Source organism: Cyclopterus lumpus, chromosome 7, assembly GCF_009769545.1.
Source record: "Cyclopterus lumpus isolate fCycLum1 chromosome 7, fCycLum1.pri, whole genome shotgun sequence".
Lineage (NCBI taxonomy): Eukaryota > Metazoa > Chordata > Actinopteri > Perciformes > Cyclopteridae > Cyclopterus > Cyclopterus lumpus.
This window is the reverse complement of record NC_046972.1, coordinates 14,798,942-14,812,596: the sequence shown is the minus strand read 5'-3', so window position 1 is coordinate 14,812,596 and position 13,655 is coordinate 14,798,942. Positions and strand designations below refer to the sequence as shown.

At 42.0% G+C, this 13,655-nt stretch overlaps 1 protein-coding gene across 1 annotated transcript in view; it reads left to right on the top strand.

Annotated features, from left to right (window-relative positions):
- The window catches only part of LOC117733700 (ERC protein 2-like), a 132,718-nt gene that overhangs the window by 3,311 nt on the left and 115,752 nt on the right, over nt 1-13,655 (top strand). The window contains exons 3-4 of the mRNA XM_034537523.1: nt 3,237-3,260; nt 3,378-4,175. Of these exons, the coding sequence (XP_034393414.1) occupies nt 3,237-3,260; nt 3,378-4,175 (822 nt within the window). The remainder of the gene's footprint in view (nt 1-3,236; nt 3,261-3,377; nt 4,176-13,655) is intronic.

Below are 13,655 nucleotides of genomic sequence, written 5' to 3'. Positions count from 1 at the left end.
TCTGTGCAGTTCATTTGTCAAGACACTTGCCAGGCTCAGTGCTGTCTGTGTTTCCAAGGGAACGTGCACTAGTGGCAGCGATTCAGCAGGCTTAGTCAGATTTGTAAAAAACTCACAGCTTCTCCTGAAGGGATGGTGACCAGTCTGTCCTGTGCCACCTCTCTCTGGAGTCGGTTCCACTCAGTCTGAGGCATTATCCACCTGTCTGTCTCACTGCATAGCTACTGTACATCAGTTCTTTCTTTGTCTGTCTTGCTTCTCTTTTCTATCACACCGACCTTCTGTGTCTCTTGTTTGTTTTTGTGGCCTTTTACTTCCTTGTGTGTCTGTGTTCTTCTGGTGGAAAGATATAATTGTTTCTCTTGATATATATTTCATCCTCTTTTGCACTATGCAGCTTGTGTGTATATTCTGTTGAATCGCTTATTGCTCACTCTTGGTCTTCGTCTCTCACGCAATTATGCAAACATTTAACATATCTTTCATCTGACTCCTCCCTCTTGTAACCAAGGCGCTACCACTGCTTTTGTATTTATAGCTTTTTCCATCTCACATTTTCATACAGTGGGAGGACTCTGTGACACCCACACACTTCCTGTGATTTTAACATAATAATGACGGAAAGTTTGAAAATGAATACAGAATATCTGTTTTCACTCAGGAACATAGTCATTGTTATGCAGCTTTAAAGAGTTTCAATTGATACATCTTTCTCAAAATGTTTCCTGAACAAGCATAATTGTAAGCTAAAAGTGCACGAAGATATTCATTTGCCGGCAATCTTTCTCTTCTGGAAGAGAACACACAGGTACACAACAAACTACACACACTTCTTTTACCACCCACAAAATGCCAGAGGGACTTCAGTTCAGTTTCGAATTCAGGCTTTATGGACATTGCATGTCTTTGCCACTGAACTACTGGTGTTCAGCTTCTTGTGACTGTAGAATTAAATGGAGCAAGACGGTCAATGTTACCAGTATCTGTGTGTCTGCGGACACTTGGCCCTGGCTGTGCTAGATGGATGTGTTTGTCTCCGCTCTACTCCTCCAGGCGAAGTGCCCATTCAACGAGTGCTTTACTTTTTTCCCCCATGTGTCGGCTCATTGGTCTCTCCCACACTAATACGCTTGCTTATAGTGTCTTTTTACCTTCACCTTTTGTTCATCCACTTAAACTCACAGGACAGGATCTGTAGACTTATGATCACATAAACCTTATGGACACATACAAGAATGAAATGTGTAGGTGTAGAGAACAGATTGTAGCCTGTGAAAAGCTGAATTAGTTCATTCGTATTAATTGTATCAAAACTGGCATCAGATAATCCATTAAACATTTAGTGTAGTGTTGTTGCTCAAACCAAGTAAGTCAGTTTTCCATATCTTTTATATCTACAAAACATGATCATTAGAACATTATAATACTCACTCTCTTACTTCCCCCTTTCATGCAGACACACACATCTAGCGATAGTTCAGCTCCAGCTGATAATGATCAGGACTTTGGTGTGCAACAATGATCACTCATTAAATTGTGAGCAACCCCGTTTGTCTCATCCTAAACCTTAGCGTTCTCTCAGAATGTTTCCAATCATATAAACTCAAACATAAGCCCAGTTTCTTTCATTTTTTTGTTCAGTTTGAAAAAGCAAAAGCTATATCTCAAGCAGAAGATGCTATTCAAATTCTTATCTTGTGTCACTTTGCTCTCCCTTATCACCTCTATCTGCCTTTTCTCCGTTCAGATTATCACTTCTTCTCCTTTTTCCCCTGTGTTTTCCCCTTGAGACTCACTGGGAAGATTTCAGTCTGACAAGAAAACTTTGTAATTAGCATAAGGAATGTCACCTTTTCTCTCAGCTGCAATGACCAGAGTTGTCCCTGAACCATCTGTTTGTTTGGTGTGTGTGTGTGCATGCGTGTGTGCGTGTGTGTGTGTGTGTGTGTGTGTGTGTGTGTGTGTGTGTGTGTGTGAGAGAGAGTGAATGTGTATGCTTGTACATATGTGTTTGTGTCTACAGTCTTGGCTGTGTGTGTTTGTGTGGGGGATTGTCCACCCACTCTGACTTGATATTCAGTGCTAGCTTGTTGCATTGATTATCCATGTTCACCCTCGCCTCCCTCCTATGTCTCAACTCAGTGTCCTTGGCGCTCCTCACCTTCTGGACTCGAGCAGAGGAGTAAGAAGCTCTGAGGAAAAATTAGTCATATCTTCACGCAGATGAAAAGATTAGTAATTTAACTTCCATTTAGAGTCGTGCCAATAGATTTTACATAGACATACTGTTGAAGAAGATGCTGTCTTTGTGCGTGTTTCTGTTTCCTTGTGTCTGGTTTCTTTGCAGACTTTTCTTACCCTGCTCAGTCAAGGATGCTCTGTGTCCTTGGTTTGAAGCTCAGAATTCATTTATATCTGCCAGTCAGACGAGCTGCGAGCTGTAAATCAACATGTTGTATTTTGTATCATTTTGCACTGCAACATGCGGCAAAATCAGGAATTCTGAGAAATGTAATGTCCCCAGCATCACTCTATTGGTGCCCATTTGTGTCACTTAGTAATTAATTGTCCAAGTGATAAATGTGTTGACAAATAAATCAGTAATTGCATCAGTACCTCTTCCGCCCATCGTTTCAAATGTTGTGCAGACATTGTTTAAACCAATAAAAGTAATTAATGACATAGATCTTCCCAAGGCTTTTACATGTCACACCATGCTGCGTGACAGGGATTTATTTATTTATTAGGACTGCACTTTTGGATTATTCTGTTTTATCAGTTTGCCCACTTGTTTGCTTATGTCATAATTGTATTCTTGATTAATTATTTATTTGTCAGTTTATTTATCAATTGATTAGTGCGTGGTATTATTGGGACTCCTTAAGCCTCATTGCATTTGGGCCGGTAACTGTTGCTCTGATTCTCTTTGAGGAAATTAAAATGATCTTCGTTTTTATATATCACAAACATCACACTTCATCCTTTCTTTTCACCCTTTGATATTCTCATCCTAAACAAACCCAAGTCATTTTAACTCCATTCAGTACGTCTATGTAGTCTCTCTGTGTTTTGAAGAGAAATTACCCCCTCTAGTGGCAAACGCATGGAACAGTCACCCAACAGATTGAAGTAATCTACATAATGGTTTGATATTTAGGGTTTATATATTTAATCTTCTTTCTATTTTGACTTTATGCATGTGCATGTTTTTCTTATGTTACATCTCCCTGCTGCAGCCTGGGGATATAAGAAGAATCAAGGTCTGTTTCATGTATCCCAATGTATATTTTGTATATGAATATGTCATCATGTATGGATTTTAAATGCGTTTGTGTACTTATTGAATGAACGGGCACTTAATCTTTCTTTCTTTGTAGCAGCTTCCATTGACAGTTCAGGAACTTCAGGAGGAGCTGAGGGCTCACAGGGAGATGAACAGTCGCTTGCAGCAACAGCGACAGCAAGGGCACTCTGGCTCCTATCGAGAACTCCATACAGACCAGGACCACAGAGGGGGGCTCAGCCCTGGCCACAGCCCCAGACAAAGCTCCAGCAACCTGCACGGTCCTGAGCCGAAGAATAGCCCGAGAGCCAGCCCATCCAACACCTACAATCCCAGGCAACAGGAAGCTGACGTCATCATTCACAGCCCTGGTTATGGCTGTAACACTGCAGTAGCTGCACAGAGAATCAGCCCGGCCAACACCCTTCAGCCTGGGCCGAGAAACAGCTCAAATCAGACCTTCTACACTCCTAGCCAAGGTCCGGTGGTAGCACCCAGCTCTAGTTCTCTGCGGCCCTGCGGCCCCTGCCAGGTGCTGGGGTGTGACGGCTTCTCCTCGCCTCCTCCTCTGGATCCATCAGAGGATAATTTCTTCCGGCTTCAGTCGGAGCACGAGCGGCAGGCCAAGGAGCTGTTCCTGCTGAGGAAGACCATGGAAGAGATGGAGATGAGAATGGATTCTCAAAAACAGACTCTGGGAGCCCGGGACGAGAGCATCCAGAGGCTGCTGGAGATGCTTCAGGGCCAGGGCCAGGGCCAGGGCCAGGGCCAGGGCCAGGGCCAGGGCCAAGGTCAAGGTCAGGGACACTGGGGTCGAGGACAGCGGACAGGCATCATAACTATGGCGGCGCAGGAGGCCGAAGTGCAGCTGGAGAACATGCATGTGAGAGAGGTGGGTTATTCTTCCTCATATTTTTGAGGGCTGCAGGAGGTGAATGGTTATGCATCTGAACCATTCAGCCTGAGTTATATATCAAAAGTTATTAGTTTTTTGATCAAATCATAAAACACAATCTTATGGCCTGTGTTGACAATGCAAAGCATTATCTGTCACATTTTGTACCCAAAATACTCGAGAGCTGAAAATTCTTATACTTTTACTTAACATCACACCATCACAGTGCATGATGGCTAAAACGTGATTTATTTTACAGATATTGTGATAAATATGAAGGTTTTAAAGTCCTATTTTTGTTTCTATGCCGTACTCCACAGTTATTTACATATGATCTATTTAATTTTGGAAGTTGCATCTTCAGTGTGTGTGTGTGTGTGTAAGTGTCTGTCTGTCTGTGTGTCTGTCTCTCTCTGTGTCTGTTTGTGTGTGTGTGTGTGTGTGTCTGTCTCTCTTTCTCTGTGTGTGTGTGTGTGTGTGTGTGTGTGTGTGTGTCTGTCTCTCTGTGTGTGAGTGTGTGTCTGTCTCTCTTTCTTTGTGTGTGTGTGTGTGTGTGTACGTGTCTGGGTGTCTCTCTCTGTGTGTGTGTGTGTCTGTCTGTCTGTGTGTCTGTCGCTGTCTCTCTGTGTGTGTGTGTGTGTGTGTGTGTGTGTGTTATGTAGAGTGGTGAGTAGAAAGCAGCTCAGCAGGTCTTATCAATGGGCCAGATTAACAACGGAGAGCTCTGTGTTCAGCCATGCAGTTTTGCAATACAACTGTGTGTGTGTGTGTGTGTGTGTGTTCCTGGATATGCACATGCTCATATGGCAGTTGCTTATATGCCACTTTTGTTGTGTTGAGCATAGCCTTTGGCAGTTATTCTACAACATGTGGCATGCATTATACTCGTTAAAAAGATTAAAAGATAATTAAATAAGGAGGAAAAATGATAGTAGGCCATAAAAAAAGAAAGAAAAGAAGTTAAATACAAGGGGAAAAAAAAATCTGTTATGGTATGCCCATACCATACACGTTCCTGTTTTTTTTTTTTCTTCCTCAGGGACGCAATTAAATGTTTTATTTGAATGCGAATTTTAAAACTGGATTGTAGAACAGGAGTGTCTGTATCCTCTGCCAGGAGAGCTCGCCGTGGCTCTGTGTTCCTCGGTCCTGCCTTGTTTATTTTTAACTCCTAAATCTTCTTAGCCTTTAATTTCTCTACCTCTGTGTGTGTGTGTGTGTGCATGCATGTGCGTGTGTGTTTGTGATTGTGTGTGTGTGCGTGTGTCTGTATCTGTGTGTGTTGCATGTTTGTGCATGTCTCTGCTATTGTTTGTTTAATTATGTTCTTGTTTTTCCGTCTCTGTTGTTTGTCTGCTATGCCCAGTTACAGTGATTGCTTGTGTATGTGTGTATGTGTGTATGTGTGTAAGTGTGTATGTGAGCATGCGTGCACATCTGGGGCCTGTAGGCTTAGCGAGGACACTCCCTCGCCGGGCTGCCGGTGGCTGATGGGAAATCCACCTGAGCCGGGTGTTTGGTCACTGTTATGATTTTTTCAGAGGGGAGCATGGGTGTTTCCGCCCATGCTAATGCAACCACTGCTATGCGAGTGTGTGCGTCTGCGTGTGCGTAAGGGCCTTAACCATGCTGTGTGTATAAGAGGTGAGTACCTATTCACACACACACTCTGTGTGCTGTGCTATTTTTAACTACTTGACAGCTTAACACATACTGTGGGTGCAATGGAGGAAGAGGGGGTGAGTTGGTCTGAGAGGTGAGAGAGAGGGGGAGATGGGAGAAAGGAGTGTTTTTCTAAGTTAAAAAAACAAGCTGTGTTTGTCTGAATATTAATGTATGATTAATGAGGGAAAACACTCTGACCGCCCTGATTGAAAAGAGAGGCGATTGTTGTTCTTTCGTTTTTTTTCCCTCGTCTCCTTCTGGACTCTCCTCTGAGGTTGAGATGGTGTGATGGAATCTGTGTGTGTATGTATATATGCATAGATATATGCATATCTCTCTCTCTCTCTCTCTCTCTCTCTCTATATGCATATATATATATATATATATATATATATATATATATATATATATATATATATATATATGCATATATACATACATACACACATACACACAGATATATATATATATATATATATATATATATGTATGTACAGTATATGTATATATAGTATTATGTATGTGTATATATGTGTGTGATAGAGTTGAACTGATTACTGCTAGTGTAGCAGTTGATTTAAAAAAAAAAGAAAGAAATGTTTTTAAGGCAAACAAAGAGCCTGATTTCAAGTGAAATAAACTGATTTGTAGATAAGGCAAGTATCAATCTTCATAATATACTGTAGAGCTATTTGAATTGCTACTAGTTGTATTTCATTTGTGTCAACTGTTTATACATCACATGGTGAGATTTAAAAAGGGTTAACAACTGAAATTAAATATTTTAGTTGTATAACAGGTTGATAATAATACGATGCCAGTCCCAAAATGTATTGAATCAGAATAGTTCCTTATAACTGAGCTGTTACTCATTACATTGTCGTGAAAAGACAATGTCAGACACTTTCAACATTTATGTGTTGAAATCATTCAAATTTGGGAGATTTCAAAATGTAGTTTATTACTATTGTGGTGAAGAATAGTCAAATTGTCTGAAAGTTTTAATGTGGATTTGGTTGGTATGGAATTTGAGTGTTAAAGGTTCATGTGAAGGCCTCTTGCCTTTGTTTAAACATAATATAGCCCTACACTTGCACTTGTCATGCTTAGTGAAGGCAAGCCAATGATGGTAGAGCAGCTATTGCCTCTATTAGGGGGCACTACTCTTGGCTCTTTTGATTAGCTCCAAAGGAAACCAGCCCAACTGCCTTTCATTACCGTGCCCATTACTCTCCTTTAAATGACCCAGCTTGTTTAGCTTGCGCTGGGATAATAAATGCCTCCATTTTCAGTTCAACTCTGCTTTTATTTATCCTGCTGAGGGTTGGCACAGGGTTCTTGGTATTCTTTCCCGCTTTCATGTAAACTGATCAACTTGAATGTGTGTTTATAGTATTTCATTTTTGTATGGCTATTTAGGAGATGCATGTACAAATGTGTGAACTTGCAGGTTTATATGATGCAAACAGCTCTCTTGCTTGTGTTTCAAAAAACATATATCCTCAGACATCTTTGCAGTACCAGTAATGTCCACAAAGTGGCAGTATTCTATTAGAATTGAATATGTGTGATGCTGAACTGTGGGCCTAAGTTATGCAGACACACACACACACACACACACACACACACACACACACACACACGCTGAGAGGCATAAATCTGGGCCTAATCGTCTCTCCCCAGCCGCCAGGTCCCTGTGGACCCAATAATAACAGCCTCACCACTGGTCTGTTCCTGCACAACCCTGACCTGCTGCCAAGGGGCGTGCACACACACATGCACACTAACTGTGAGATTTTCACTTGGAGATGGCATATTGACTTTCATACATATCGTACTGCAGATTTCATATGGTCCTTGGGGGATAGAGTTAGGTCCCACTGTATATGGAGATCTCCACAGACAGTAGGGAGACCTCACTCTATCCAGACTGGGAGCGGGACCACTTATGTGGCATTGCTCTAGCGTTGAGAACTTAAGGGCAAAGTACTTATGGCTCCCATGTTTTTTCTATAGTATGACTTACTTTTTGGCAGTCCCTCTCTGTCTTCCTCGCATCCTCTCTCAAACAGTAAGAAACTACAGAAATGTAACTGTTTAAAACTTGCTAGTGCCAGCTTATTGAGGGAATTTGAAGGTCATGTCATGTCATGACGTCTTTTTTGTAATCTCTTTCCTGCTTTTTCTTTTTTCTCCCTTTCCACCAGTCTATCAGCTCTCTTATGTCTCATATGTCTTTCTACATTTGTATCTTTGTCTGTCCATCAATATTTCCCACTCTCTCTTTCTTTCTCCCCGCGGTGATATGCTATCTGTTGTAGTTATGTTAATCGGTGAAAAGCCTGTCCCGGGTGGGACTTTTTAAGGCTCCATTGTTGTTTGGCTTATTTCAGCCTTGCAGCTAACATAATAAGAACACTACACATTAATAAGCAAGAACACACACACAACTACACCCCTCAAACTTTCTCCTCACCTCCTCCCTCTTTATCAGTAAATCTGTCCCTCTTGTTTCTTCTTTGTGTTTTTCAAACTGCTCTTTTAAGCCATTAAGCTGATAGGTGGACACATTTTCACATTTGTGTCAAGCAAATGTTTCCTTTTTCTCTCACTGATGGAGAAGAGATGGTAATGCGATTGATGAATGTATGTGTGTGTGTGTGTGTGTGTGTGTGTGTGTGTGTGTGTGTAGAATCGGTTCATGTTCTAGTTTGCGCATGGCATATATGACACCATTGCCTTCAGGCAAGAATTGAACCTTTTGACCGTATCCTTCATTCAGGATGCCGGCACTTATTGCTAAAGTGTTACGTTTGATCCTATTCATTCCATATGCTTGGTCCTCTGACACATGTGGAGCAGAGAAGACGGTCTTTGATGACATGCTCTCTTGCATGACTTAATTTCCCTTATTGTACTTCTAACCAGCGATGATAAGGAGTTAATCCACACACTCTCTCCAGGGGACAGATAAATAAATGTTACAGTGACACATTAATACACATATGGTCAGCAGGAGATTAGAATCGTTGCAGCAGTGAGCATACGAGTCTGTGGGAGGCATGCTCTGACGGCAGTAATCCCTCCTTATCCAAAACTGACATGGACAAGAAGATAAGGCCCTTGTCTACTCTCATTTCACTGGGAGAACTGGGAATAATAGGAGCAACCGGTTACCTCTCTCTGTTCCCATGACAACCTGTTGCCTCTCCCTGTATTTTTTTCTCAGCTAATATGAAGCATGGCCTCACTTTTCAACTTCATGTGTTCCTTATGAAGCCTATATTCTGTCCCCTGCAACATTTTGTTTTAATGTAACACAGCATACACTAAAGCAGTGTACAAATAAATGAAATTATCTCGCTATTAATCCTCTGTGAAGCTGGAGGTGGCGGCCTAAAGCTTTAAAGAGCCTGTGAGTCGCACGCCAGTTGTTCAATAAAGATAAATCTGGGTGGGGATTGAAAGAGCAGCGTTTGCCAGCACTGAGGTGCCTTTTGAGCAATGGCCACTCCCTCATCACCACAACTGAGTTGCCCCTAACCCCCAACTGCTCCAGTGGAGCCTCTTGGTGGCCAGCAGATCAGACAGTGGTTGATGGGCGGCTTCTGGGTGTGAATATGTGTGGCTGTGTGGGTTTGAACAGAGCATTCATGAAAAAGAGAACATTGGTCTTTGCTTTCCCTCCCTGGTTAAATATAGCTTTAAAACATGTCCAATTCATTCAGTCGGATAACGTAGGAGTTCATTTAGATGAGGATACGACACAGTTGATAGTTAATGTTTGGTATCGTTGCTCTAACCTCACACATACCTGCACAGATATGTGATAGCTGCTGTGGTAGCAGATATCTTCCCCTTGAGACTAGCGTCAGAGCCCACACTTGGCTGATTAAAGCTCAGCAGCAGCAATGACGGTTGTGTTGCGATGGATAGGTGTTGCATTGGCACATTTCATGTGTGACTGAAGCAGTTGCCTAAAGTGGCTTGCATGCTTCACTCCATTGTTAGCTGTGACTCTTTTAGAGAGGTGTTGTTTTAGATCTATGGTCATTTTAGAGGCGTTTTGAAATGGTGATATTGTATTTTTCTTCATTATTTATGAGCCACCATCAGTCTGATAATTTACCAATACGCGATCATGAGATGGTCAATGCAGGTTTTAAATACTGTGATATTTTAAAATGCTTTCTATTTATTGCTGGTAGTAATCCCAAACGGACTTATCCTCATACTCAACGAGTATGTTGTCAACCTGCTGTGTGCCCATTTGCTTGAGTGTGCGTGTGTGGGCATAGTTGTAGGTCAGAACTGCCATTAATTATTGATAGAAGAAGTGTCGCGCATGTGCTGGTACAAAGTGTTGCTAAGCAAGAGCTTTAGTCTGCCAGAGACATCTGCGAGTTAACAAATGAGAGATAGAACGATGAAGACTGAAAGAGTGAAAGAGACAGATTCTCATGATCTATCGCTGAGAGGGTCTCCTTCCTGCTAACAAACAGATGGGAACATACCACCTGCTGTTAAAGATGGAAAGAAGTCCTCGGGAGAGCATCAAACAGGGTCCAGCTTAAAGATCATGGGATGTTTTTAAAACAAACAAACAGATTTGTTAAGAATGTACAGTAGAGGATACCAGCATTCTTAAGAACGATAGAGACTGGAACTGGTCCGACTGCTCGTCTTTCTTAGTGGCTCTGAAGCTGTAGGTGTTAGAAGGTGCTAAAGATGATGAGCCGCCAGGCTTATTTTTACCGGGTCCCTCCCCAGGAGCTCCATCGCAGGAACCAGCTCCAGGCCGATCCGGCCAAAACCAGGGCTCTACAGACTGTCATTGATATGAAGGTAGGACTTCCAGTGGATCTGGACTCAACAAAGGCAATCAAAGCAACACTTTCCATAACATTGTGCTACAGAGAGAGTTTGTATGATAGCAGCGAGTTGAAGCTGCATTAGGTGTTGATAAGATATAAAGTGTGATGTTTGAGCGGTGAAGTTTGCTTTTCAGTTGCAGCCTGTTGTCTGGTTTAGTCTAATATCAGCTTCATACCAACAAACCTTTACTTATTGATGTGCACTGCCGAAATGTGAACAGAAGTAGAGGTTTGGGCTTGACTTGTACACATAGAGACAAACATACATGCACAAACAATCTAAAAACATTGTCTTATTGTTGCCTGTTGTATGACGGCCATGCTTATGGAAAGGCCATTACTAGCCCATGCAGAGTTGAGCACTTATTCAATTTGTTTAAAATGTCACATATGGAAGCTTTCACTCTCATCGTAGCCCTTTGAAGGCGTTGTAGCTGTGAAAAATGCAGTTGACGCCACATGCATGCACAGCCCCCCCTCCACACGCATTGGGTGTTCATTCAGCAAACACTTGTTCTGAAAGTGGTTCCTTTACAGCCAAACCACAGTTATTTTTCACACATACTTTGTGATTTGTCCGCCTATTAACAGACTGCACATGTGCTTGGATGCTCACATTGTTGAAATGCATGAGATAATCTGATAATAATAATTACATAGTCAAAACTAACTTTGCCAAAAGGAATAGTGATATGAAGGGGGAGAGAGAGACAGATACAGTACCAGTCTTCCTTTGAGTATGATATATTTTCCTGCATTGTGGATGTGAAACTGTCCTTTATGTTGTTGGGTGTTCGTGCACAATCCAGTGTTTTTCGTGCTGTGCCTGCGTGTGTGTGCAATAGTTTTTTCTAAGTGGTGTATGTTTCCGTTTTGTGATTACAGACCACCAACCCCCCTTTCTGTTTTGATCCTGATGTTATCTGGCAGGTACAGTAATGAGTGCTCACCTCTTAATCCTTCTGTCAACTCAACATGGGCTACAAGTATACAGTATTTGTATTTTCCCTTATCCCTATCATAATATATCCCTTGGTTGGAATGCAGCGCCATCATGTACAGTAGTTAATGTTTCAGTGCTTTTGAAGAACAGCCTTTCGTACATCCCATTGTACTGAATTTTGTTTTTGATATTACCCTCCATATTTTCTTTGGATTTGCCTTGTTTCTCTCTTTTTTTTCCTATGCTCTGGAGCAGGAACAGATAGCAATCCGATAATAAACACAGAGCAAGGTTTAAAAATCTGAAATCAACATAAAGCAATGTAAATGATTGAAAAGCGTGTGGTCATTTTGTTATTGTGTGGAGGCCTGGGCTACTTGTGTTTGTTTAGGATGGTATGCAGCACTGGTGCTAGGCAGGGCTGTTATCAGAGGATGTAAAAGAGGTCAGATGCTTATATGTTGCCTGTGGTTTATGCTGATCGCATCATACAATCTGCTTCCATTTATTCTCTTCTATTTAGGTCTCTTCTCTTCCAAGGTTTAGCATTTAACGTATGTCTGAACCCATGCAGCTAAACAACCTAAGGACCTGTCCACGACAGACCCTTCCATTCCCTCATAGATACATCTTGGCTGCACACAACTGCCTGCCTTGACATTTCCCCCATTTTACCAGACATTCTAGTCAGAAATAAGTAGTTATGATCTCGATACAGGACGCTACATTTTCTTCTGTGAATGTGCTGAATCACTGTGAGTGTGATCGAGGCTGTGTCCAACAATTTCTGTAACATTGGAGCCAGGGTTTAAACATAACCCATGAGTGACCATATTATATTATTTACATAGCTATTTATGTCACTCTTTATGTGAACAAACAAGTGCAGCACTATGAAAGTCTTTTTGGAGAGACTGTCTGAAAATATTCACCGTTTCTACCTAGTTTAGTCATTAACCTGCTCTCTTTCTGTATTTGTACTTTTTTGCATGACATCTTAGAGGGATAAGTTGATGGATAGATCAATGATATCTGAGACAGGTAAGCCCCTATTAAAGTCAAGAGCTTAATAGCCAGAGTCAGATCTTTGCTAGTCTGACACATAGTGTAGCCGCCTATTTTAGCTGGCATTTAGCGCTTCTCCTTCCGCTTTCTGTCCTATCTATTTAGCAAAGGCACTGCGGCTGCATCCTGTGCTTAACACTGCCCAAGATGATGTTGGGATTGGGTTAAAGAAATACAAACAAACCAGAGCATTTTTCCCCTGATACCAGAATGATTACGTGTGAAGCCTGACTTTTCTTTAGCTATGACACAGCGCTGTTAGAGATGTCTGCCTATGCAAGACTAGGTCTTGGCTGACTCTTTGCCTGCCTACTGTTGCTGGTGCAGGACACCAAGATGTCTTCCCTGGAGAGGAACATCAGAGACTTGGAAGATGAGGTCCAGATGTTAAAGACCAGTGGCCTGTTGAACCCTGATGACAGGCAGGATGAACTCAAGCAGGTGGAGGTCTACAAGAGCCATTCTAAATTCATGAAGACCAAGGTAGAATGTCTCTGCACGCCACTTGAGATAACTCCAAAATGCATTACCCGAGCGATGCGTGTTATGACTGCGTGAGAACCTGTTGTGTGCATGATGCATGTCGCCATTGCATGCTCATGGAGAAGCAAGCATGAGTGTGGTGAAATCTTGATGAACTGCATGTTGCGGAATATTGTGTCTTTTGGCTGCTTTTTAGAGGCTTTTACCCGCCCGTGTTGCATGATACCAAGAACTCCTACACTTATAAATATATATATCGTTTATTTTTCATATTCAGAGGGAGGTTTCTTGTTTCTTACAACCTACCTTACCTGTGTGATGACCAAGCATTGTACTGCTGCCCTATCTGTGACAGCTGACTGCTCTGAGGGAACAAGCTCAGGCCATATCGGCTTACAGGGCACCGTGTCTGTTTACTACCTTCAGCTGGCAGGAAGACCTTTAGAA